This window comes from Canis lupus, chromosome 1 (genome assembly GCF_011100685.1).
Source record: "Canis lupus familiaris isolate Mischka breed German Shepherd chromosome 1, alternate assembly UU_Cfam_GSD_1.0, whole genome shotgun sequence".
Lineage (NCBI taxonomy): Eukaryota > Metazoa > Chordata > Mammalia > Carnivora > Canidae > Canis > Canis lupus.
In genome coordinates this window covers 105,718,989-105,745,262 of record NC_049222.1, presented here as the reverse complement: position 1 = coordinate 105,745,262, position 26,274 = coordinate 105,718,989, and the positions used below count along the sequence as shown (strand labels likewise).

Below are 26,274 nucleotides of genomic sequence, written 5' to 3'. Positions count from 1 at the left end.
TAGAGTATCAACAGTAGAGGGCACACACAGTGCAGTATGTTTTTCCTTTATGTTGTGAAAATTGTTTTGTCCTTAACTGTAACATTCTATGGTCTCCCCAGTCCCCAAGCCCAAAGCTTAGCCTTCTGTCATTTCACATGAACAGGTTTTCACACCAGTAAACCAGATGTGCTCTCCAAGTTGGACCAAGGAGAACCAACATGGACGGTGGAAAATGAAATCCCCTGTCGAACACGTTCAGGTGAGTCAGAGAACTGGAGGGGGCCAGAACTGTAGAAATCATATTCTAGTTGGTCAGATAAAAGGCACAGCTGTGAGAGGGTTTGAGGGTCAGTAGGCAGTGCCTCCCTGTGTTTCTCTCCTGATATGCAACCTCTTTTGCTTTATAGGAATTGAGAGAAAAATGTGCCTTTTACCTATTCTGGGATCTAGTCCAATTTTATTTTATCTACATCTTAAATTTTTGCTTGTTTGCATAGTTCTCTTTTTCTTAGTATTCTCAGATCTTTCCTTCTTTATGCTCTTCTACCTTCCTTGTCATTTAAGTCTACTGTCCAAAAGTCTCTCTCCAAAGAGAAAACTGAATTCCTTACTGTCTTCTAACTATTGCACCTTTCTGTCCCATTATTAATGTTGAGTTTTCCTTCCTAACCTCCTTCTCATCCTGGATGCTGTGGCCCCAAAATAAACTGGTCTTTGCTGTGCCCTTGTCTTCACTTTGAGGTCCTCCAAAGGTTCTGTTTTCCATTTTCTCATTGGGTCTCCTAACCTTTCAAACTTTCTTTTTTTTTAATTATTTTTTATTTTTTTTATTTATGATAGTCACACAGGGAGAGAGAGAGAGGCAGAGACACAGGCAGAGGGAGAAGCAGGCTCCATGCACCGGGAGCCCGACGTGGGATTCGATCCCCGGTCTCCAGGATCGCGCTCTGGGCCAAAGGCAGGCGCCAAACCGCTGCGCCACCCAGGGATCCCAAACTTTCTTTTTTTTAAACCTTATTTATTTAAGTAATCTCTGCACCTAATATGGGACTCCCACTCGTAGCCCTGAGATCGAGTCACATGCTCCTCCCTGAGCCAATGAGCCACCTCAGATTTTATTCTAATAAGCTGAGCTTCTCCTGTTCCCTGCAGGAGACTCTCAAATTGACATCTCCCCAAAATGATCCAGCAGACTTTAGTTCTGTGTAATCCACTCATCCCCCTGGCAACTCTCCTGAGAGCCCAATAAGTGCAAGGAACTCACATCATCTTCTTTCCCAGAAACCCCCCGTAAGTTTAGGTTCTTCTTTACTCCTGTGATTCTTAGAGCCTGGCCATCCCAGCATTACCTTAGATGTTCCCTGTCTGCAGAGCTCTCTTCTTTAAAGGAGTCTCTTGTTCATAAATTGCAACTAAGAAGATATTTTAGCATCCTCCATTCTTGCCTAAGCCAGATCAAAACTCCTTTCTACTTTGATTTAATGCCTTTGTGTATTTATTAATTTTCAACTTTCTTCTTGTTCATTTTAGGTGTTGTACTGTTGTGTTCATTTCCCTAAAACTTTTATTTTTTTTCCATCATATTCTGATGACATTAGGTCCCAATTAACAACATTACCTATCATATAACATGAAATTCTTCTTTCTGTAATCTCCATAACATATTATCTTGCTCAGAGTTTCATCATCTTTCCTACACTCTCCCCACTGTATTCTGTACATGTGGTTGCTTCCTTCATTCATTCCTTTCAAAATTATTTTTTTGATAGCTCAGCAATGTATGCTTGAGGGTAAGAGCAGTGAGAAAAATGCATACAAATAGACCAAGAACTTTCATTCTAAGAGAAGTTTTCAAAAAATTAAAATAAACAAATGAATCATAAGCATAGGGGGTGAAAAATACTCTAATAAAAATTTAGTCACCATAACAGAAACATAGAGGCTTGATCTCCGGTTTAGGAATGGAACACCCCCCTGATACGGAGCCTTAGAGCCAACCGGTGAGAGAAATTAGCAGGCTACTGGATTTGGAAGTGTTTCAAGTAGAGAGCATAGCAAGTTTAAAAGCAAAAGCCCAAAGTAAGTTTAAAAGCCCAAAGTCCTTAATGAGAAACATTAAGGAGCTGTGTGGACAGAGTGGAGTGTGCTGTCGGGAACATGATGGAAATAAGACCAAAGAGGCAGTAGCAGCAGGGGGAAGGGAGAGTAAGATCAGTCAAGTAATCCATTTCAAGGAATCATGATTTTACATCTAATAAGGTGAGAAGGGACGCCTGGGTGGCTCAGCGGTTGAGCATCTGTCTTCGGCTCAGGGCATGATCCCGGAGTTCTGGGGTTGAGTCCCACTTCGGGATCCTTGCATGGAGCCTGCTTCTCTCTCTGGCTATGTCTCTGGCTCTCTCTCATGAATAAATAAATAAAATCTTTTAAAAAAATGTGAGAAAACATGACCTGTTCTTGAGTACTGGAATGACATGAAATAATTATGTTTTCAAAGAATCCTTTTGGCTTTTGTGTAGACAGTAGTGGGCAGGGATGCTATATAGGAGGTTGTTGCACAACATGATAGTAGGTTTCTTGGCTTTGGTATGGGTGGAGGGGGAAGTGTTGGTCACTGTCTGGATGTAGTCATTACAGAGGGCAGATGAAATTCTACATTATATATGGGCTGCATGAGATGAAGGAATGGATGGAGGTTGAAGGTAAGGCTCTGGGGGTGAAAATGGCTATAAGGAACATTGAAACAGTGACTGAATAATGAGTAGTTGGCCTTGGCTATGATTTGGGGAATAGGAAATCCTTATTAAGGTACATTTGGAAAAAAAAAAAGGTACATTTGAGCAGGTAGATGAGGAATTTCAGTAGGCTCCTTGGGTAAGGAATGTTCCAAAGTAAAAGTGGAAAGTTCAAAGGCCTGGGGCAGCACTGTGGTCTGAAGAATGAGAAGGTCAGTGGGGGTAGTGGCTGGGGATTGGGGTAGAAGGTCACATAAGGGCCTTTCAAGGACATGGTAAGACCTTGACTTTATTCCTCTTGAGATGAGAAAACTTTAGGGAGTTTTGAGTGGAGTGACATGATATGATTTATGTTTGGAAGGTTCACTTTGGCTGTTCTCTATAATGTAGACAGGAAGCTGGCGGGGCAGGAACAGGAAAGCCAAGTAGGAGGCTGCTGCTATAAAACAAGAAAGCGACTGGCTTCTGTGAGGGTGGAAGGCATTGGTGTTGGTCCAGTTCTGGTTATGATTATAAAGAGGGCAGGCAGCATTGCTACTGTGTGTAAGTGAGAGACAAATGACAGGAGATGCTGAGAAGTTCTGTCCTGGTTAAAGGGAAGAGTGGAGGTGTCATTCACTCTGATGAAGGTGATATGTGGTGGAGGAGATTTGAGATGGGAAATCAGGAGTTCCCTTTTGGATGTTACAGGTTGCATATGCTTGGAGCCCAGCATGTATAATTATCATTGCTCCCCAAGGCCAACCATGACAATGAATCCTTCAGGGAGGCCTGTCTTCCTCCACAGTGTCACTTGATTTCTTGCATCTGTCTCCATCTCCATTGCTCCTTCATACCAGTTTTCACAACATGCAGCTGTTTTCCTTGTGTGTTGCTTTTTTTTTTTTTTTAAGATTTTTAAAAAAATTATTTATTAGAGATGGGGGGAGAAAGGGAGAGAGAAAGAAGGAGGGAGAGAGAGGCAGAGACACAGGCAGAGGGAGAAGCAGGCTCCACACAGGGACCCAGGGACCCTGATGTTGGACTTGATCCCGGGTCTCCAGGATCATGTCCTGGGCTGAAGGCGGTGCTAAACCTCTAAACCACCAGGGCTGCCCTGTTGTGTGCTTCTTTGCTCTTTATAGTTTTATCAAACTGCAGTGTAGGCTCCCTGAACATGAGGACTCTGTGTGTGTCCCCAGCTTGAGCACCATGTCCCGACAGTGGTCCTCAGTAAGGATTTGTGAAGTGAATAAGTCTTCCTGTCACCAGTTTGGATGCGGTAGGCCCTCCAACCTGTGGTCTGCTGCTCATGGTAAACTGCATGTAGTGAAATATACAGGCTCTGTATGTTTTGTAAGGCCTCATTTAGAAATCAGTCAGATCTACATTTGTTTATTGTGAATGATCTAACTTTGTTTTAATACTAACTACTTTTATCTTTTGGGTTATCTATATTATTTTATCTGATGTGCAAGGAACATTAAATATGGAATTTTATTGATACTCTAATTTCATAGAGTCATCACTACATAGGCATATGACATCAAAGGAGTCTTTTAATCGTGTTTTGTCCAAATCAAGATGATAAATGAATTCATTATTTCTTTCTTTTCTAGAAATCTGGAAACTTGACTATTTGCCAGAGCACTTACAAAACAAAATCATGGAGAATAATCTTGAACAATGGCATGAACTTAAAACATTTGAAAATAATGTTCATCAGAGCACAACTCATTTCATGTTAAGGCAAAATCATGATATGTATGACTTAAATGGAAAAACTGTGAAGCCAAACTTAACTTTATTTAGCCAGAATAGAAGCTGTGAAATAAAGAACCCTGCAGATCTTACTGGAGATGGAAAATCCTTTCTACATGCTAATAATGAACAATTTCATACTAAAATTATATTCCCTGAAAGCAGAAAACTTATCAGTACTAAGTCCCAATTCATTAAGCATCAGAAAAAGCAAAAAATAGACAAGACTCATGTATGTAATGAATGTGGGAAAGCCTTCATCAAGAAGTCATGGCTCACTGATCATCAGATCATTCATACAGGAGAGAAGCCCCACAGGTGCAGTCTGTGTGGGAAGGCATTCTCCAGAAAGTTCATGCTCACTGAACACCAAAGAACACATACAGGAGAAAAACCATATGAATGCACTGAATGTGGCAAAGCCTTCCTGAAGAAATCACGGCTCAATATACATCAGAAAACGCATACAGGAGAGAAACCATATATATGCAGTGAATGTGGAAAAGGCTTCATCCAGAAGGGAAATCTCATTGTACATCAGCGCATCCATACTGGAGAGAAACCTTATATATGCAATGAGTGTGGGAAAGGCTTCATCCAGAAGACGTGCCTCATAGCACATCAAAGATTCCACACAGGAAAGACTCCCTTTGTGTGCAGTGAATGTGGAAAATCCTGTTCCCAGAAGTCAGGTCTCATTAAACATCAAAGAATTCACACAGGAGAGAAACCCTTTGAATGTAGTGAGTGTGGGAAAGCCTTTACCACAAAGCAAAAGCTCATTGTCCATCAAAGAACTCACACAGGCGAAAGACCCTATATCTGCAATGAGTGTGGGAAAGCTTTTGCCTACATGTCCTGCCTCGTTAAACATAAGAGAATACACACAAGAGAGAAATGTGGAGATTCAGTCAAAGTGGAAAATCCTCCCTCAGAGAGTCATAGCTTATCACAGACCAGTGGTGCCATGCAGGGGAAAGACCTTGTTAATACAGTGACTATGCGAGTGCCTTCTGTGGCTTGTCAGACGCCATTACACATCAGTGGGCTCTTAGCAAATAGGAATGTGGTCATAGTGGGACAGCCTGCAGCCAGATGTGCACCCTCAGGAGACAACAGAGGATCTGCACAGGACAGAAACCTTATGAATGCAGTGAATGTGGTTGTGCCTTCAGTGGTTAATTATGTCCTATTTTATGTTGCAGAAAACCAGTAGGAAAAAAACTCAGAAACATTCTGTGTGGAGAAGGGTTGCACAAAAGTTTCTAGGTCATATTATGTCAGAAAAGTATATTCAGAGAGAAACTGTAATTCTGAGGCTGGGAAAGCTTGATCTCATCCTATTAAAAATATGTATTGATACACAGGCGTAATCTGATGTTAACTCAAATACATACACACACCTCAGTTGCTCCATTTGTGTCTGTTAAAGGAATGAAGGAAGTCTTAGTTCAATAAGTGGAGGAAATAGGTGAATTTTAAAAACACAAGTAAGTGTGCCTGGAATACTGGTATGAATGAAAAATCAGGAAAGGGATAATATTAGGTGGGTGAGATATGGGGCATGTATATAGCAATTCGGTTTCTACAGGCCAAGGTAAAGGATTAATTGAAAACTGTAAACTCTTAGAAGTTTATTTTATGCAGAGGCACTTAATGAAACAGCAGCCTTAGGTTGAGTCAGTTCATTCATTTACCAAATATTTGTTAAATACTCCCTTTGTACTGGGTTTTGTTTGAGGAGCTGAGGATACAGTGGTGACCAAAACAAAAAGGTTTCTTGGAGAGAGCACTGAGGTAACTGGATTATTTTTTAGTGGTACATTTACTCAGCTTCTAGTAAGAGGATGTAAATATCTATACTAGGTGAAATACTGTCTTGGTTCTTTCTGGCTGTTATAAGACCATACAGTAGCCTGTATGGCTTACAGAGAAAGAAATTTATTAAAAAAAAAAAAAAAAAGCAAAGTTCCTCTATAATGAAGTTTCAAAACTTTCTAAATGACATATGATAAGTCTTGAATAAATAATGAAAAAAATTATTTCTGTTTGGAAGCTGCAAGGTCTAAGATCAAGGTGCTGGCATATTTGGTGTCTATGGAAGGTCGGCTTCTTGCCTCACAGAAGGTACTCATCTCATTGTGTCCTCACATAGGGGAAGGGGAGAGGCATTTTCTGCGATGTCTCTGTCTCACAGGGGTACTAATCCTATTCATGAGTGTTCTATCATCATGACTTAATCTTAAGGACCCACTTCTAAATACCATCATATTTGTGACTAGCTTCAATATATGAATTTGGGGGGGATACAAACAGTCCACAGAAGATAATGGAGTACATAAGTCCCCTCTTATATGGGGGATATGTTCTAAGACCCCCAGTGGATGCCTGAAGCTAGGATAGTACTGAACTCTATAGTTTTTTCTTTTTCTTTTTCTTTTTTTTAAGATTTTATTTATTTACTCATGAGAGACATAGAGAGAGAGAGAGGCAGAGACACAGGCAGAGGGAGAAGCAGGCTCCACGCAGGGAGCCTGACGTGGGACTCGATCCCGGGTCTCCAGGATTGCGCCCTGGGTTGAAGCCGGCGCTAAACCGCTGAGCCACCCAGGCTGCCCTATAGTTTTTTCTTATACATACACATCTATGATGAAGTCTAGTTTATAAATTAGACATTGTAAGAATTAACAGTAAAACTAAAAATAGAACAATTATAACTGTATACTATACTATATACTGTAATAAAAATTATGTGAATATGTTCTCTCAAGATTTTATTGTCCTGTACTCCCCCTTCTTCCTGTGATGACGTGAGATGATAAAATGCCTATGTGATACGGAGTGGCTTGTAGGAATTGTGACTTAGAGTTAGGCTACTGTTGATAGGATCATCTGCTTCCGGACCACCTTTGATTTCAGGTAACTGAAACCCCTGAAAGTGAAACCATAGATAAGGGGTGACCACTGTAATTGGTTCAAGGGATTGTGATAATTTCTTGTTCAAGGGGTATATTACTTCAGTGGAGGCAAGGACTCTTATTAAAGGACTTTAAAGCACCATAAGATTTAAGTAAGTTGTTATTATTTAAAGACTTTATTCATGAAAGACACAGAGAGAGGAAGAGACATAGGCAGAGGATGAAGCAGGCTCCCCACAGAGCCCAATGCAGGACTCGATCCCAGGACCCGGGATCATATACTGAACCAAAGGAGGCAGACATTCAACCATTGGACCACCGAGGCATCCAAGTAAGTTATTTTTTTAATGTCCATGTCTTAGCTTTCCAAGTAGATTGAAAATTCCTTTAATTTTTTTTGCTATTTAAATTTTAAAGTTTTATTATTTATTTCTTTACTTTTTAAATTTTATTTATTTATTCATGAGAGACACAGGCAGAGGGAGGAGCAGGCTCCATGCAAGGAGCCTGATGTGGGACTTGATCCCGGGAATCTGGGATCATGCCCTGTGCCAAAGGCTCAACCGCTGAGCCATCCAAGTGTCCCTAAATTTTAAAGTTTTAAAAACAAAATAAATCACTTCCTCAGTTGTACTAAACCAAGTTTCAAGGGCTCAGTAGCCATATGTGACTAGTGGCTACCCCATTGGGCAGCACACTGAGCCAAATTTTGTAGCTAATTATATGGCTATAAAGCACAGACTGAGAAATTTGTCATAATTTCCAGAAAGTTATCTTGGATATTGGTTTGCATGATTTTCTATTTCCCAGCACAGAAAAATTAAGGCAAATATGTTGACTTGGAAAGTGAATAAATTAGTGAACTAGTCAGAATGTTTTGTCATTGAAGGAAGCAGTGTCATTCGAAGGCAGTTCTTTTTTTTGTTTTTAAAAATTCTGTTTATTGAAATTGCTTAAGACATTTCATCACCCTCCCCTTTATTTCTTTTTTAAAAAGATTATTTATTTATTCATAAATAAAGCTGGGAGCACGCAGGACCGTGGGGCCCCTGTAGTAGCACCCTGGAGTTGGGGCAGGGGGGCCCTGCGGGGAGGCCCCGTTCCCACCCAAGGCTCGGCCGCAGGTGCTCGAAGGCAGTTCTAAAGAACACAGACACTGCCTTCCAAATTGAGTGTGATCGGAGACTCAATAACTGAATATAAACCGGGAAGAGGGATCCCTGGGTGGTGCAGCGGTTTAGCGCCTGCCCTTGGACCAGGGCGCAATCCTGGAGACCCGGGATCGAGTCCCACATAGGGCTCCCGGTGCATGGAGAAAAACCGGGAAGAGCAGAAAAAAGGGATCCTCAGGATAGATAGAATAAAGAAGACAAGAGTCTCAGTCTCTAAGAACGGAGGAGAACTATAGGAAATGGGAGATGAGTTCCTTTTTTTTTTTTTAAGACTTTATTTATTCATTGGAGACAGAGAGAGAGAGACAGACAGACACAGACACAGGCAGAGGGAGAAGCAGGCTCCATGCAGGGAGTCCGACGTGGGACTTGATCCCAGGACTCCAGAATCATGCCCTGTGCCAAAGGCAGGCACTAAGCTGCTGAGCCACACAGGGATCTCCAGCAGATGAGTTCCTGAAGGGAAGTCATGGAGAAGAACCTTTGTGTTTGTCCACAAAACTATCACCCTTGAGAGGTGCCACCATATCAAAGATTCATTCCAGCTGTAATGATTGCTGCTGAATTGAGAAATGTGCTTTCTCTTCATTATTCCTTCTCCCTCTCCTGGGAGTGGGGCTCTTGGCCTCTCAATACTGAGTACTTTGCCTTAATCTCATAAATATCACATAGTTATCCACCTATCCAAGTTATAGTTTTCTCAAAGGAAAAGAAATGGAAATTTCCCATCCTATGGCTGTCTCAGCATTTAATCTGAAATACCAGGTTATTGGTATTCATTCCTTCAGATATATTTTGAATTATCAACACAATGCAAGGCACTGTTCTGTACAGTGAGGCCACATTACTGAACAAAACAGTCAAAGATACAGCCTTTATGGATCTTACAGTATAATGAGGGAGAGACACTGGATTACATAATCTTGGGAGGTGATGAATCCTAAGAAGAAAAATTCTAGTAATACTAGTTTATAGTAATGTATGGATTGTAATAGGAGAGGCTCTTCCCACCTTCTCACCCCTCCGTGGGCTTTTCTGGATAAAATTTGAGTGAATACAGAAGCAGTAAGAGGAGTTACCTATCATATTTGCAACTACAGAACATTTTACAACTGTTTTTAATGATTGTCTGTGACAGGCCTCTTGTTTCAGATCCTCTGAGAAACTTAAAGGAATGCAGACTCCTAAGTCACACCCCATGCATCCTAAACCAGACTGTGGCTAGAGTCCAGGATTCTGAATTTTTAACACTGGCCTGGTGAACACCCAAATTTAGCATTCTTTACCCTAAAAACTGGATTACTGCCCTCCACCACACTTACATTAAAATGGGATGGATTCAGTTGGTGCCTTTCTCATTGGCTCCAGGCCAATGTTTTTGCTGTCACAGTAGAGGCTTTGCTTCTCACAGAGTGACGTGTAGATGTGCTGTAGTATGGACTCATTAAATCATTGCTGGTGGCGGATGGGGAGGTAGCGCTGACGTGGAGGAATTTGAGAAACTGGTGGGACTTTGATTTGAGGTTTTAACAACATAAAGATACTCATAATGTTCTTTCAGGCGCCAGGCAGGTCACTCTGTGGTTGAGGTACTGTGGGGTCATTAAGACACTTAAGGGTCTGTAGAGATCAACCACTGTCTTGACTCTCCAGAGTTTGGGGTTCTGCAGATCTGACCACTTCTTGGGGGTGTGGGCAGTGCAGATCATTTACCGTGATCTCAGCGTCTGGTTCTGGTGGGGGATTTGATTTGGGGCTCAGTGATGTTGGGGCCCCGAAGGGATGCTCATCACATCGGGGTGTCTAGCCAGGGTTTCAGATTTGTAAGGGCGTGTGTGATCAGTGGTACAGAGACATGCATGTGAGGGCTGATTGAGGTTCAACCTCCGCTGCTGGGACAGAGGCTGCAGAGCCCAGAACCGTGTGTGTGTGTGTGTGTGTGTGTGTGTGTGTGTGTTGTTCAGGGGTTGACTAACTGCAGACAGAGGGATTACACCACCGCTCCCATCCCCCATCTGTTAGGCGCCGTCTATATCTGGTTTCCTACAGCAAAGGAAGGATTGAGTCCTTGTGACAGAGATCTTAGAGTTGAAAATGTGTAGTATCTTTCCCTTTGCAGAAAATGTTTGCCAGTGTCTGCACTCACCTCTTAATACACAGCAGCAGTGAACCCTGTTGCTTACGTGCTGTTTGTTCTTTGTAACAGAATCTCCACATTTTGTTTAGCATCCCTCCCTCTGGCAAGGTAACCCATATCTTGGTTTGTGCTGGTTGGTCTTAGTCATGGTGGTTCCAGTTCCCATTGCTAAAGACCGAATTTTTGTGAAATGAGCTTAGTATATAATATGGTGTAGTTCTAGCCAGCTATATGTGAAAATCTGCTTAGTGGTTTCTGGGGAGCGTTTTCTTTTTTACATTACTAATTCCTTGAATCTTTTTCCATGTCCATGATGATATTGTCTGTATAACTTTATTTTTCATTCCAGTTTCCAATGTTAATAATTTAGTCTTACCTCAATGCATTGGCTCCACTCTGCAATATGGAGTTCAAAAGTGGGGTGGTAGTGGACATCTTTGTCTTGTTGCCTACCATTAGAATTCACCTGCTATTCACCTGTCTGGAGTTAACATGTTTTCATGAGGATTACTCCAGGATTTTATTTTTTTTAATTTTTTAAAATTTTTTTTATTTTTTAGGATTTTAAATTTAACAACATAAAGATACTCATAATATTCTTTCAGGCAAAAAAAATCTTTATTTTATGAGTCGTATTTCTAACTTCCTATAGTCTTTATTTGCACTTTCTCTTTTGACTCTATAGGTATTTGTAGTGAGACAAATATATATATTATTGGCTTTTTCAAATAACAGGCTTTTGGTATATTTGAGTTCTCGCATTTCTTTGTTAATTTAAAATATCACCAAGTAGGGCACCTGGTTGCCTCATTTAGTACAGCATGAGACTCTTGATCTTGGAGTTGTAAGTTTGAGTCCCACATTGGGTGTAGAGATTATATAAAATAAAATCTTTAAAAAATCTGCAAGTTGGGACACCTGTGTTGCTTAGTGGTTGTGCGCCTGCCTTTGGCTCAGGGCATGATCCTGGAGTCCCAGGATCGAGTCCCTCATCGGGCTCCTTGCATGGAGCCTGCTTCTCCCTCTGCCTCTGTCTGCCTCTCTCTCTCTCTCATGAATAAAAGATAAAATCTTTTTTAAAAAATAAAAATAAAAAATCTGTAAGTTAATCAGTATATAAGAAATATTCATATATAAATAGTCATTACACAGGTTAGGAAACAACACTGCCAGTACCCCAGTGGTGTTTGTGCACTTTTTCCCAATTATATCCCATCTTCATACCCAAAGGTAATTACCATCTTGTCTGTGTAGCAAGCACTTAGAGGCTTTTCTTTATAGTTTTATAATATAATTAACCATTCTTAATCATTACAACTGTGTATCAATGTAATTATACATCATGCATTTTTTATGTTAAGGCTTTTGCTCAATATTTGTGAGAATTATTCATGTTGCATGTAGGTTTTCTTTTCCCTTTGTAAAGAGGGTCAGGCATTATATATTCACACAGTAAATATTTTGGGATTTGTAATCTATGGGTGTCCCACATATTTTTGTTTTTGTTTTATGATCTTTAAATTTATTCTTTAAAAAAATTTTTAAACAATAAATTTATTTTTTATTGGTGTTCAATTTGCCAACATACAGAATAACACCCAGTGCTCATCCCATCAAGTGCCCCCCTCAGTGCCCGCCACCCAGTCACCCCCACCCCTCCGCCCTCCTCCCCTTCCACCACCCCTAGTTCCTTTCCCAGAGTTAGGAGTCTTCATGTTCTGTCTCCCTTTCTGATATTTCCTACCCATTTCTTCTCCCTTCCCTTCTATTCCCTTTCACTATTATTTATATTCCCCAAATGAATGAGATACATCCACGAAGGCAAAAGAAACAAAAGCAAAAATGAACTATTGGGACTTCATCAAGATAAGAAGCTTTTGCACAGCAAAGGATACAGTCAACAAAACTAAAAGACAACCTACAGAATGGGAGAAGATATTTGCAAATGACGTATCAGATAAAGGGCTACTTTGCAAGATCTATAAAGAACTTATTAAACTCAACACCCAAGAAACAAACAATCCAATCATGAAATGGGCCAAAGACATGAAGAGAAATCTCACAGAGGAAGACATAGACATGGCCAACAAGCACATGAGAAAATGCTCTGCATCACTTGCCATCAGGGAAATACAAATCAAAACCACAATGAGATACCACCTCACACCAGTGAGAATGGGGAAAATTAACAAGGCAGGAAACCACAAATGTTGGAGAGGATGCGGAGAGAAGGGGAACCCTCCTGCACTGTTGGTGGGAATGTGAAATGGTGCAGCCACTCTGGAAACCTGTGGAGGTTCCTCAAGGAGTTAAAAATAGACCTGCCCTACGAACCAGCAATTGCACTGCTGGGGATTTACCCCAAAGATACAGATGCAATGAAACGCCAGGACATAGCAGCAATGTCCACAATAGCTAAACTGTGGAAGGAGCCTCGGTGTCCATCGAAAGATGAATGGATAAAGAAGATGTGGTTTATGTATAAATTTATTCTTTTTTTTAAGATTTTATTTATTTATTCATGAGAGACACAGAGAGAGGCAGAGCCACAGGCAGAGGAAGAAGCAGGCTCCACACAGGGAGCCCGACGCGGGACTCGATCCCGGTCCCCAGATTCATGCCCTGGGCCGAAGGCAGGCGCCAAACCTCTGGGCTACCGGGGCTGCCCAAATTTATTCTTTTTTTAAAAAGATTTATTTATTTATTTATTTATTTATTTATTTATTTATTTATTTATTTATTTTTTATTTATTTATGATAGATATATAGAGAGAAAGAGAGAGGCAGAGATACAGTAGGAAGGAGAAACAGGCTCCATGCTGGGAGCCTGACATGGGACTCAATCCCGGGACTCCAGGATCGCACCCTGGGCCAAAGGCAGGAGCCAAACTGCTGAGCCACCCAGGGATCCCCCTGTTTTATAATCTTTAAAAATATAAGGAGCATTCTTAGTTTGCAATCTGGGCAAAATCTGTAGTTTCCCCATAGCAGTCCATTGTCTGAATATATGCAAGTTTCCCTACTATTTATTAAACTGGGATTATTTGCATTTTGAATAACGCTATTAAAATTCTTACCCATGTCTTCTGATACAAATATACTTTCATTTTTGGAGGGATTTTTCCCTGGATCTACTTTTAATTCCACTTCAAAAATCTCAGTCTCAGGATTGCCTGGGTGGCTCAGTTAGTTAAGGGTCTTGGGATCAAGTTCTACATTGGGCTCCCTGCTCCATGAGAAGTCTGCTTCTCCCTTTCCCACTCCTTCTGCTTGTGCTCTCTCTGTGTGAAATAAAATCTTTTTTTTTTTTTTAAGTAGATCTAGAGGACACAGCAGAGTTTCCCCATTGCCAGCTGTGTTCAGAGAGCAGAAAAAATGATCCAGGCTCAGGTGACTTTTGGTTTATTTTATTCTTTCCTTTGTTCCCTAGTAGAGTTGTAGACACTTGCTGCATTAACATGAAAAGCATACATATATACATATATCTTCTGTCTATCATATATATATATGGATGGTTTTTAATGAGAATGAACTTATGCTTTTTTATTTTTTTATTTTTTAATATATTTTTTAAAAGATTTTATTTATTTAGTCATGAGAAACAGAGAGGAAAGAGAGACAGAGACACAGGCAGAGGGAGAAGCAGGCTCCATGCAGGGAGCCTGACGTGGGACTCGATCCGCGGTCTCCAGGATCACGCCCTGGGCTGAAGGCAGCGCTAAACCGCTGAGCCACCCGAGCTGCCCTTACACTTTTTAAAAAATAGATTTATTTGAGAGAGAGAGTATGTGTGCATGAGTTGGAGGGGGAGAGGCAGAGGGAGAGGGAGAGAGAAACTCAAGCAGACTTCGTGCTGAGCGCAGAGCCCAATCCCGGGCTCAGTCTCAGAACCCTGAGATCAGGACCCCAGCCCAAAGTAAAAGTCGGACACTCAACCAACTGCTCCACCCAGGCACGCCTGAACTTCTACATGCTATACGAACTTTTCATTGGATCAACAGATGGATGACTGAGTTCACAATTACAGAATATTTAATTAGGCATTTGCTTCTTCCACAATGTATCAAAATAAAAACCTCACTAGTATCTAGATACAGACGATTGAATGGAAATAAGCAGAAAATTTTTAACACTTCTTCCATCTCATGGAAGTGTATCACTTCATTAGGTAGCACTGTTATAACAGGAATCCCTGAAGTTTGATGATGTGGCTGTGTACCTCACCTGGGAGGAGTGGCAGCTCCTCCGATTTGCAACCTCTTTTTCTTTGTAGGAGTTTAGAGTAAAATGTATCCCATTTGTCTCTTCAGGGATTTGATCCCTCTTTATTTTTTTTATTTTTTTTAATTTTTATTTATTTATTATTTATGATAGTCACAGAGAGAGAGAGGCAGAGACATAGGCAGAGGGAGAAGCAGGCTCCATGCACCGGGAGCCCGACGTGGGATTCGATCCCGGGTCTCCAGGATTGCGCCCTGGGCCAAAGGCAGGCGCCAAACCACTGCGCCACCCAGGGATCCCGATCCCTCTTTATTTTATTTACATCTTGAATTTTGTTTGCATGGGGGTTTCCTATGATTTTCAGATCTTTCTTTTCTTTATATTCTTCAACCTCCCTTGTTATAAAAGTCTACTGTCCAAAGGCCTCTCTCCAAAGAGAAAACCGAATTCCTCACTGTCTTCTAACTATTGCACTTTTCTGTCTCATTGGTATTGTTGATTTTCCTTCCCAACCTCTACCCCATCTTGGATACTGTGCCCTTGTCTTCACTCCGAAGATCTCCAAATGCTCTGTTTTCCATTTCTTTTCTGCTCTCCTAACCCTTCAAACTTTCCTTTATTATTATTTTTAATTACTTTTTTGGAGTTCAATTTGCCAACATATAGAATATCACCCAGTGCGCATCCCGTCAAGTGCCCCTCTCAGTGCCCATCACTCAGTCACCCCAATCCCCCCGCCCACCTCCCTTTCCAATACCCCTTGTTCGTTCCCCAGAGTTAGAAGACTCTCATGTTCTGTCACCCTCTCTGATATTTCTCACTCCTTTTCTCTCCTTTCCCCTTTATTCCCTGTCACTATTTTTTATATTCCCCAAATGAATGAGACCATATAATGTTTCTCCTTCTCTGATTGACTTACTTCACTCAGCATAATATGCTCCAGTTCCATCCATGTTGAAGCAAATGGTGGGTATTTGTCGTTTCTAATGGCTGAGTAATATTCCATTGTATACATAGACCACATCTTTATCCATTCATCTTTCGATGGACACCGAGCTCCTACCACAGTTTGGCTATTGTGGACATTGTGCTATTAACATTGGGGTGCAGGTGTTCCGGCGTTTCACTGCATCCGTATCTTTGGGGTATATCCCCAGTAGTGCAATTGCTGGGTCGTAGGGCAGGTCTATTTTTAACTCCTTGAGGAACCTCCACACAGTTTTGCAGAGTGGCTGCACCAGTTCACATTCCCACCAACAGTGCAAGAGGGTTCCCCTTTCTCCAAATCCTCTCCAACATTTGTTGTTTCCTGCCTTGTTAATTTTCCCCATTCTCACTGGTGTGAGGTGGTATCTCATTGTGGTTTTGATTTGTATTTCCCTGATGGCCAGGGATGCGGAGCATTTTCTCATGTGCTTGTTGGCCATGTCTATGTCTTCCTCTGTGAGTTCATGTCTTTTGCCCATTTCATGATTGGATTGTTTGTTTGTTGGGTGTTGAATTTAATAATTTCTTTATAGATCTTGGGTACTAGCCCTTTATCTGATATGTCATTTGCAAATATCTTCTCCCATTCTGTAGGTTGTCTTTTAGTTTTGTTGACTGTTTCTTTGGCCGTGCAGAAGCTTTTTATCTTGATTAAGTCCCAGTAGTTCATTTTTGCTTTTGTTTCCCTTGCCTTCATAGATGTATCTTGCAAGAAGTTGCTGTGGCCAAATTCAAAAAAGGTGTTGCCTGTGTTCTCCTCTAGGATTTTGATGGATTCTTGTCTCACATTTAGAGCTTTCATTTTTGTGTATGGTGTAAGAGGATGATCTAGTTTCATTCTTCTGCATGTGGCTGTCCAATTTTCCCAGCACCATTTATTGAAGAGACTGTCCTTCTTCCAGTGGATAGTTTTTCCTGCTTTGTTGAATATTAGTTGACCATAGAGGTGAGGGGCCATTTCTGGATTCTCTATTCTGTTCCATTGATCTATGTGTCTGTTTTTGTGCCAGTACCACACTCTCTTGATCACAGCTTTGTAGTACAACCTGAAATCTGGCATTGTGATTCCCCTGGCTCTGGTTTTCTTTTTTAATATTCCCCTGGCTATTCGGGGTGTTTTCTGATTCCACACAAATCTTAAGATGATTTGTTCCAACAACTCTCTGAAGAAAGTCCATGGCATTTTGACAGGGATTGCATTAAACGTGTAAACTGCCCTGGGTAACATTGACATTTTCACAATATTAATTCTTACAATCCATGAGCATGGACTATTTTTCCATCTCTTTGGTCTTCCTCCATTTCTTTCAGAAGTGTTCTGTAGTTTTTAGAGTATAGATCCTTTACCTCTTTGGTTAGGTTTATTCCTAGGTATCTTATGCTTTTGGGTGCAATTGAAAATGGGATTGACTCCTTAATTTCTCTTTCTTCAGTCTCATTGTTAGTGTATAGAAATGCCACTGACTTCTGGGCATTGATTTTGTATCCTGCCACACTGCCAAATTACTGTATGAGTTCTAGCAATCTTGGGGTGGAGTCTTTTGGGTTTTCTATGTACAGTATCATGTCATCTGCGAAGAGGGAGAGTTTGACTTCTTCTTTGCCAATTTGAATGCCTTTTATTTCTTTTTGTTGTCTGATTGCTGAGGCTCGGACTTCTAGTACTATGTTGAATAGCAGTGGTGAGAATGGACATCCCTGTCTTGTTCCTGATCTTAGGGGAGAAGCTCCCAGTGTTTCCCCATTGAGAATGATATTTGCTGTGGGCTTTTTGTGGATGGCTTTTTAGATGTTGAGGAATGTTCCCTCTATCCCTACACTCTGAAGAGTTTTGATCAGTAATGGATGCTGCATTTTTGTCAAATGCTTTCTCTGCATCTATTGAGAATATCATATGGTTTTTGTTTTTTCTCTGGTTGATATGATCTATCACATTGATTGCTTTACGAGTGTTGAACCAGCCTTGCATCCCAGGGATAAATCCCACTTGGTCATGGTGAATAATCTTCTTTTTTTTTTTTTTTTGAGATAATAATCTTCTTAATGTACTGTTGGATCCTATTGGCTAGTATCTTCCTGAGAATTTTTGCATCTGTGTTCATCATGGATATTGGTCTATAATTCTCCTTTTTGGTGGGGTCTTTGGTTTTGGAATTAACGTGATGGCTAGCCTCATAAAATGAGTTTGGAAGTATTCCATATCTTTCTATGAAAGATATGAATTTAGTGTCATCATAATACCTATTCAGTCCCTGTTTTTGTGGATTATTTCTTTGGGCATCTTCTTTCTTTTACAGGTCCCCCTTAATATTTCTTGCAGAGCTAGTTTGGTGGTCACATATTCTTTCAGTTTCTGCCTATCTTGGAAGCTCTTTATGTCTCTTTCTATTCTGAATGAGAGTCTTGCTGGGTAAAGTATTTTTGGCTGCATGTTCTGCTCATTTAAGACCCTGAATATATCCTGCCAGCCCTTTCTTTTTTAATTTTTTTTAAATTTTTTTCTGCCAGCCCTTTCTTGTCTGCCAGGTCTCTGTGGAGAGGTCTGCTGTTAATCTAATATTTCTCCCCATATAAGTTAGGGATCTCTTGTCTCTCACTGCCATAAGGTTTTTCTCTTTTTTATCTTTGGAATTTGCAAGTATCACTATGAAATGTTGAGGTGTTGAACGTTTTTATTGATTTTAGGGGGGAAGTCCTCTCTATCTCCTGGATCTGAATGCCTATTTCCCTCCCCAAATTAGGGAAGTTCTCAGCTATGTTTTGTTTAAATATGCTTTCTGGCCCTCTGACCCTTTTGGTGCTCTCTGGAACCTCAATTAAACGTAGATTTTCCCTTCTGATGCTGTCATTTATTTCCCTTAACCTTTCCTCATGGTCTTTTAATTGTTTTTCTCTTTTTTTCTCAGCTTCCTTCCTTGCCATCAAGTTGTCTTCTATGTCATTCACTCGTTCTTCTACTTCATTAACCCTCGTTAGGACCTGCAGTTTGGATTGTATCTCGTTTAATTGGTTTTTAATTTTGATTAGATCTAAAATTAGATCTAAAATCTACAGTCATGAAGTCTCTTGAATCCTTTATGCTTTTTTTCCAGAGCCACCAGTAGCTTTATAATTGTTTTTCTGAATTGACTTTCTGACATCAAATTGTACTCCAAATTCTGTAACTCTGTGACAGAGGGTACTGTTTCTGATTCTTTCTTTTGTGGTGAGTTCTTCTTTCTAGTCAGTTTGCTCAGTGCAGAGTGGTTAAAAACAAGTTGTACTGGAAAAAGGAAGAAAAAAAGAAAAAAAAGAAGAGTACCCTCTGGTTCTATATACTGTAAATCCCTCAATTTCCCTGGAGCTTTCTAGCTCCTCTCAGTCAAGAACTTGCTCTTCCCCTTCCTTCAGCTGGTTTTCTGGGGGAGGGCCCTGCTGTGCTGATTCTCAGGTGTGTGTACCTGGGGGAGCTCCCCTGCCCCGGTCAGGTGTGGGGCTCAGTAGAGCTGTTGACCCCGTGAGGCCCCTCTTCCCTGGCGGCCCTGCTCTATCCCAGGCATAGGGTGACACCAGGAGTAACACCACCACTGACGGTGGCCAGCTCTCCAGCTCTGGAGTCAGTTCCCGCAGTAACTACTGCAGTCTCCCAGTCCACACTGGCCTGGATGCTCCTGGGGTGGGTGGCGCTGATCTGCACAGCTTGGGGCGCTCGGCGGCAGGAGAGTCCTCGCTGTCCTATGTCCTCCCTGCCTCTGCCTGTTGGGGGCGGGGGAAGCTCAGGATCGTGGGCTGTGTACATTTGGCACCCTGGGATCTGGGGCCTCCACTGCTGGAATTGTGCCCCTAGGGCTGCAGCTCCCGAAGGCATCAGGGCACAGCCCCCTCCATCCAGAGCCACCGCCTGAGCTTCTCCTGAGGTCCCACTGGGTGCACGCTCCAGCCCTTTACCAAGATCCACCCACAGTCTGTGGCCCACTTCTCTGGGCGCACTTCCTGTGTTAGTGATCTCAGGAACCTGGAGGCTCCACTGCCCCTCTTGGGATTATGCCTGAGTTCCCTGCTAAGTGCCTCTGTGTCCAGGAAGAATCTGGTGCAGATTTTTTAAGTTCCTGCTTCTCGAGACTGGGCTTTCCTGTCCCGGGAGGCTTTGGCCCGCCTGGCCTTAGCCCGGCTTCTCCCGGGGGCCTCTCTCCCACTTGATTCCCCACCCCCGCCTTCCCACCTTGTTAGAAGCGCAAACTCTGGGATCCCTGGGCGGCTCAGCGGTTTGGCGCCTGCCTTTGGCCCAGGGCTTGATTCTGGAATCCCAGGATCGGGTCCCGTGTCGGGCTCCCAGCATGGAGCTTGCTTCTCCCTCCTTCTGTGTCTCTGCCTCTCTCTCTATCATAAATAAATAAATCAATCTTAAAAAAAAAAAAGAAAAGAAACAAACTCTTCTCTCTGTAGTGTTCCAGCTGTTCTCTCTTTAAATCTCAGGTCGAATTTGTAGCTTTTTAGGATGATTTGAAAGTTATCTAGGTCAGTTGGTGGGGATAGGTGACCTTGGGACCCTACTCTTCCGCCATCTTGCCCCGCCCCCAGGGAGAGTGAGTCTTAACCAGACCCTTAACCATAGAGCCCAGAGCCCAAAGCAGAGCTTGATCTTATGATCCTGAGACCTGAGATTACCACCTGAGTGAAACCAAGAGGCCCCCACTTAACCAACTCTGCCACCCAGGTGCCCCAAGCTGGCACATTTCGTAAAGCAGCCACTTATTTCCAAGGGCAAGTACCGGCCAGGGCACAACCATGTTGTCTTATGGGTGTAGTTGAGAAATCGGTCCCAGAAGTCCCCATGGGGTCTCCATACCACTGCTGTGCCTGCGTGTCAGGGGAACGGGTAGACTAGCTCTAGTGGGTGAGCAGCCGAAGGTGCCTGACTGGCTGGGAGCTGTTGCCCTTATATTCATGTCCCAGCAGAACCCTGCAAAGCCCTGTGGGGAGGCCTGTGTCTTGAGTTGGGGATTGGGTCCTGAGGAGACCTGGGCAGGCACAGTGACTCTGGGTTCAAGGGATTTGCCTCTGAAATCCCTGGTGTTTCTGATTTGGAGTCTGAGGTAGATGAATGATAGACAATGCGATTAGAGCATGGGTTCTTGGAAGTCTATGAGGGGGTCTCAGTGAGTCTGGGGGACAAGGAGAGTGATGATAAAGGGAGAATTTCTGGTGGGAGGATGGGAGGACTGTTTGACAAATGCTAGACCTGTACATTAAAAAGTGAAATAAGTCATTCAGAGAAGGACAAACATTATATGATCTTATTCATTTGGGGAATATAAATAATAGTGAAAGGGAATAGAGGGGAAGGGAGAAGAAATGGGTAGGAAATATCAGAAAGGGAGACAGAACATGGAAGACTCCTAACTCTAGGAAACGAACTAGGGGTGGTGGAAGGGGAAGAGGGCGAGGGTTGGGGGTGACTGGGTGGCGGGCACTGAGGGGGTACTTGACAGGATGAGCACTGGGTGTTATTCTCTATGTTGGCAAATTGAACACCAATAAAAAATAAATTTATTATTAAAAAATAAAAAAATAAAAAGTAACACTTTATGTACATTAAATGTAAATTTAACAAAGTTTTTAAAAAGGTATACAGTCCTGACACATGCTGCAGTGTGGATGCACTTTGAAAACATTTTACTAAATAAGTCAGTCACAAAAGATGTTATATTACATTTGTATGATTCTATGTATAGGAAATGTCCCAAGTGAGCAAATGTATAGAAACAGAGAGTGGGTTCATGTTGCTCAGAGTTGGGAGGAATGAGGCTACTTTGGGTGATGGCTGAAGGCTATAATGTTTTTTAGTGTGTGTATGGTGATAAAATATTTAAAAATTGGTTGTTTTAATATAGGCACAGCTCTTTGATAAAACCATGGAAACCACTGTGCACTCTAGGTGGGTGAATCATATGTGAATTGTATCACAATGCTGTTGCAGAGCTGTTACAAAAAGATAAGAAAGCTAGAGGGATGCCTGGGTGGCTCAGTGGTTGAGTGTCTGCCTCAAGCTCAGGTTGTGATCCCGGAGTCCTGGGATCGAGTCCCACATTCTGCTTCCTGTGGGGATCCTGCTTCTCCCTCTGCTTATGTCTTTGCCTCTCTCTCTGTGTCTCTCATGAATAAATAAAATCTTAAAAAAAGATAAGAAAGCTAGAGTGCCTAGTTTAAAATCTTACAAAGTAGACTTCAGGAAAAGTAGTAGATAGGAGAAGGGAGTTTATACTTTGATTAAAGGATCAGCTTACCAGAAGTCATAACAATCCTGAATGCTGCACCTACCATCACAAATTTAAAATTTGTGAGGGAAAATACTGATAGCAGTGAAAAGAGAAATATGGAAACCCACAAATATGTTTGGAGATATCAACACTATTTCCTCAGTCATTTATGGAACAGGTGCACAAAAGATCAGCAAGGTTATGGAAAACTTGAGCCAACACTGTTGGTGATGGTGACCTAAATGGAACACTTTACTCCACAATAGCAAGTGTACATTCTTTTCAAGCACACATGAAATATTGTGCAAGATAGTCCAAATTCTGAGACATAAACCTAAACCAAGGGAATGAAATTGTTTAGTCTCTGACCATAATAGAATGAAGCTAGAAATCAGTAGCAAAAAGGTATTAGGAAATTCTAAATAATCTGAACTCTCAGAACACACTTTTTTTTTAAGATTTTATTTTCATTTGAGAGAGAGGAGAAATATAGCACAAGCCAAGGGGAGAGGCAGAGGGAGAAGGAGAAGCAGACTCCCTGATGAACTGGGTGCCCGATACGGGGTTCCATGTGGGTATTGATCCCAGGACCTGGAGATCATTACCTGAGCTGGAGGCAGACACTTAACCAACTGAGACACCCTAGAAAATGCACTTCTAAATAAACATGAGTTAAAGTGGAAGTCTCAAATCAGATGCCATCTTGAACTGATTTAATAAAAATGGTACATGTCCAAATTTGTGGGATGCAGCTAAAGCAGTGCTTACAGACAAACAAAGCATTGGGATCCTGGGATTGAGTCTTGTGTCCAAATTCTTCAATGGATTTTGTTTTCTGTAATTTTATTAAACTCCCTTATTAATTTTAGGAGCTTTTATTATTTTCAAAGAAACAATCTTATTTTCCATCAGTCTAATTTCAATTTTGTTTAACAGATTGTGCAGGAAAGCCTCAAGCTGCTCAGTGGTTGCTCCTACCCACTTGGTGGCCTGAGCAGTGAGAGCTGCACGCCAGTCTTCAGTGGTGGGCTGAGTGCTCCAGTCTTCAGTAGGGAACTGCTGAAAAGGCACAGAGGCACCTGCCCACCTACAGAGCAGGTCTGGGACCACAGGTTGAGTAGCAGTGAACTCGGGAGACGGAGCAGTCCATTCACCCTGAAATTCTTTCCTTGGTTAGTTGCTTTATTTTTAAATTTCATCAAGTTTTCTGTATAGATGACCTTGTCATTTGTGAATGAAGTTAGTTTTACTTCTTTTCAAAACTAGAGGCCTTTTACTTTTTTTTTTCTTCTCTGATTGCATGGACTAGCACAAACAGAACAATATTGAATAGAAGTGGTGAGGAATCCTTACTTTGATCCTAATATTTGGGGAGAGCATTCAGTATTTCATCATTAAATACAATGTTAGCTGTAGGTTTTCATCAATCTTCTTTATGAGGTTGAGGAAGTTCCCTTCTATTAGAGTTTTTTTTTTTTTTCATAAATGAATGTTGGAGTTTGTCAAAAGCTTTTTGGATATCTTTTAAGATGATCATGGGACTCTTCATTTTTGTTTCTTAATATGATTAATTACATAGATTGAGTTTTGAATGTTCTAATCCTGCATTCCTAGGAGAAAGTACTTTTCATCAAAGATGCCTTATCTTTTATTTATTTATTTATTTTTTTTTTTAATTTTTATTTATTTATGATAGTCACAGAGAGAGAGAGAGAGAGAGAGAGAGAGAGGCAGAGACACAGGCAGAGGGAGAAGCAGGCTCCATGCACCGGGAGCCCGACGTGGGATTCGATCCGGGGTCTCCAGGATCGCGCCCTGGGCCAAAGGCAGGCGCCAAACCGCTGCGCCACCCAGGGATCCCTAAACGTTTTTTTTTTTTTTTAGTCTTTTTTTTCAATTTTCACTTATTTATGATAGAGAGAGAGAGAGGCAGAGACATAGGCAGAGGGATAAGCAGGCTCCATGCACCGGGATGCCCGATGTGGGATTCGATCCCGGGTCTCCAGGATCACGCCCTGGGCCAAAGGCAGGCGCCAAACCGCTGCGCCACCCAGGGATCCCGCCTTATCTTTTAAAATACATTGTGGCATGTTTTTTCCTAAAATTTGATTATTGAGAGATGCTAATCTATAGATTTCTTGTGATGGTTTTGGTGGCAGAGGGATGCCAGAGGGTGTCCAGATTCACGGAGTAAGTTGGGAAATGTCCCTTCCTCTTTAGATTTGGTAAGAGTTTGGTAGAATTGGTCTGAGTCTCAAATCCTCCTTCCCACCTGGTCATGCAGTGGCATCTACACACCCTGGGTCAGCCAGGGAAGCTTTGATAGATCAGCTGAACACATCTGAGCCATGGAATCCCTACTGGGACCACCCATCCATACTAAACAATCCTTCTCTGACCTTTATGGGCCAGAGCCAGTTTTCATCAAAGCTTGCTACAAGAATAAAAGCCAGCCTGGCCCATACCTGGCTTCTTTGGACATTTTGGAGAAACGTGACCAGAGTCCAGTTAAGAAGCATTGGTCATAATTCTGAGTAGGGGCCCCAGAATCTCTTTCAGCAGGATCCCCAGGTGATTTGTATGCACATTAAAGTTTGAGAAGCAAATAAGTCAATCAGAGAAGGACAAATATTATATGGTCTCATTCATTTGGGGAATATAAATAATAGTGAAAGGGAATAGAGGGGAAGGGAGAAGAAATGGGTAGGAAATATCAGAAATGAGACAGAACATGAAGACTCCTAACTCTGGGAAATGAACTAGGGGTGGTGGAAGGGGAAGAGGGCAGGGGGTGGGGGTGACTGAGTGGCGGGCACTGAGGGGGGCGCTTGACGGGATGAGCACTGGGTGTTATTCTGTATGTTGGCAAATTGAACACCAATAAAAAATAAATTTATTATAAAAAAACATGGGACAGAGTATAGAATAGTCTGAAAAGGAAGAGATAGAAATATGAATATTAAGGCTTTTCACTTGAAAACAGTGTCTGGACTTAAAGGTATTGGCATATCCCAACAACCTGTACAGTTCTAGAGTGTGATAGTTTAGGGGTGAATACAATTTGAACTCATTCATGTTTAGATTGCTATTTTGAAGATCATCACTCTGGCTTTGGTGGAACTATGGTGATTGGCGGCAGAAGGAATCACATGTCAAATATCTTAAATAAAAATTTATTGACTAAATAATTTTGCCTATACTATACGTAATTAAAAAAAACTTTACACTTTTAGTAAAAAAAAAGTCTGGAAATCACTTCCTGTAGCAGAGGACAAAGGCCAGACCCTTCGGGTTTTGGCTAATTCTATACACAGTCTACCCCTTGGCTTCTACTCAGGACTCTCATAAAAAAACATGTTTGTGTGGATATCTACACGTAGTACAACATTTACAGGACAATTGGCAACAGATAGCTGTGAGTAGGCCTAACATATGGAATAAGCAGTGTGGGGTAGGGACAGATTTAAAGAAACAGCTATTCCGGGAACCCTGGGTGGCGCAGTGGGTTTAGCGCCTGCCTTTGGCCTTTGCCTTTTGCCTTTGGAGATCCAGGATCGAATCCCACGTCGGGCTCCCGGTGCATGGAGCCTGCTTCTTCCTCTGCCTATGTCTCTGCCTCTCTCCCTCTCTCTCTCTCTCTCTCTCTCTGTGACTATCATAAATAAATAAAAAAATAAAGTTTTAAAAAAATAAAGAAACAGCTATTCCATCCACTGTTGCTACATACATTTTCATAATTTTGTACTAACTGAATTACTCAATTCCCTTTTTGGTCTACAGACCTATGTTCGGGGGAGGCCAATTCTTCTGTACTCATATCCTAGTTGCCACATCAGGCAAAATAGCCATATGGATGACAACCCATTCTTAACACACAAATGTACACACATGGTTACTCAGACATATGTGCAAATGCATGTATGTTCACTTACAGACTTAAACATACTGAAATATGTACTGAAATAAGTCCTTACATGCACACTCACCACATGCAGATGTTCACATTCTGAGACACGGTGCACACACCCACACAGATGACACACAGATGACACCCACAGATGTCCTTCTCACATTCCCACAGTCACCAGGAAGATATGTATCTCAGTAACATGTTCATAGATTCTGTGGATGGTTCCTTATCTA

General features: G+C 41.7%; 1 protein-coding gene across 1 annotated transcript in view; it reads left to right on the top strand.

Annotated features, from left to right (window-relative positions):
• Nucleotides 1-7,227, top strand: part of LOC119875920 (zinc finger protein 160-like) — a 52,954-nt gene extending 45,727 nt beyond the window's left edge. The window contains exons 14-15 of the mRNA XM_038525537.1: nt 146-241; nt 4,316-7,227. Of these exons, the coding sequence (XP_038381465.1) occupies nt 146-241; nt 4,316-5,673 (1,454 nt within the window). The 3' untranslated portion in view covers nt 5,674-7,227. The remainder of the gene's footprint in view (nt 1-145; nt 242-4,315) is intronic.
• Nucleotides 7,228-26,274: the final 19,047 nt, after the last annotated feature.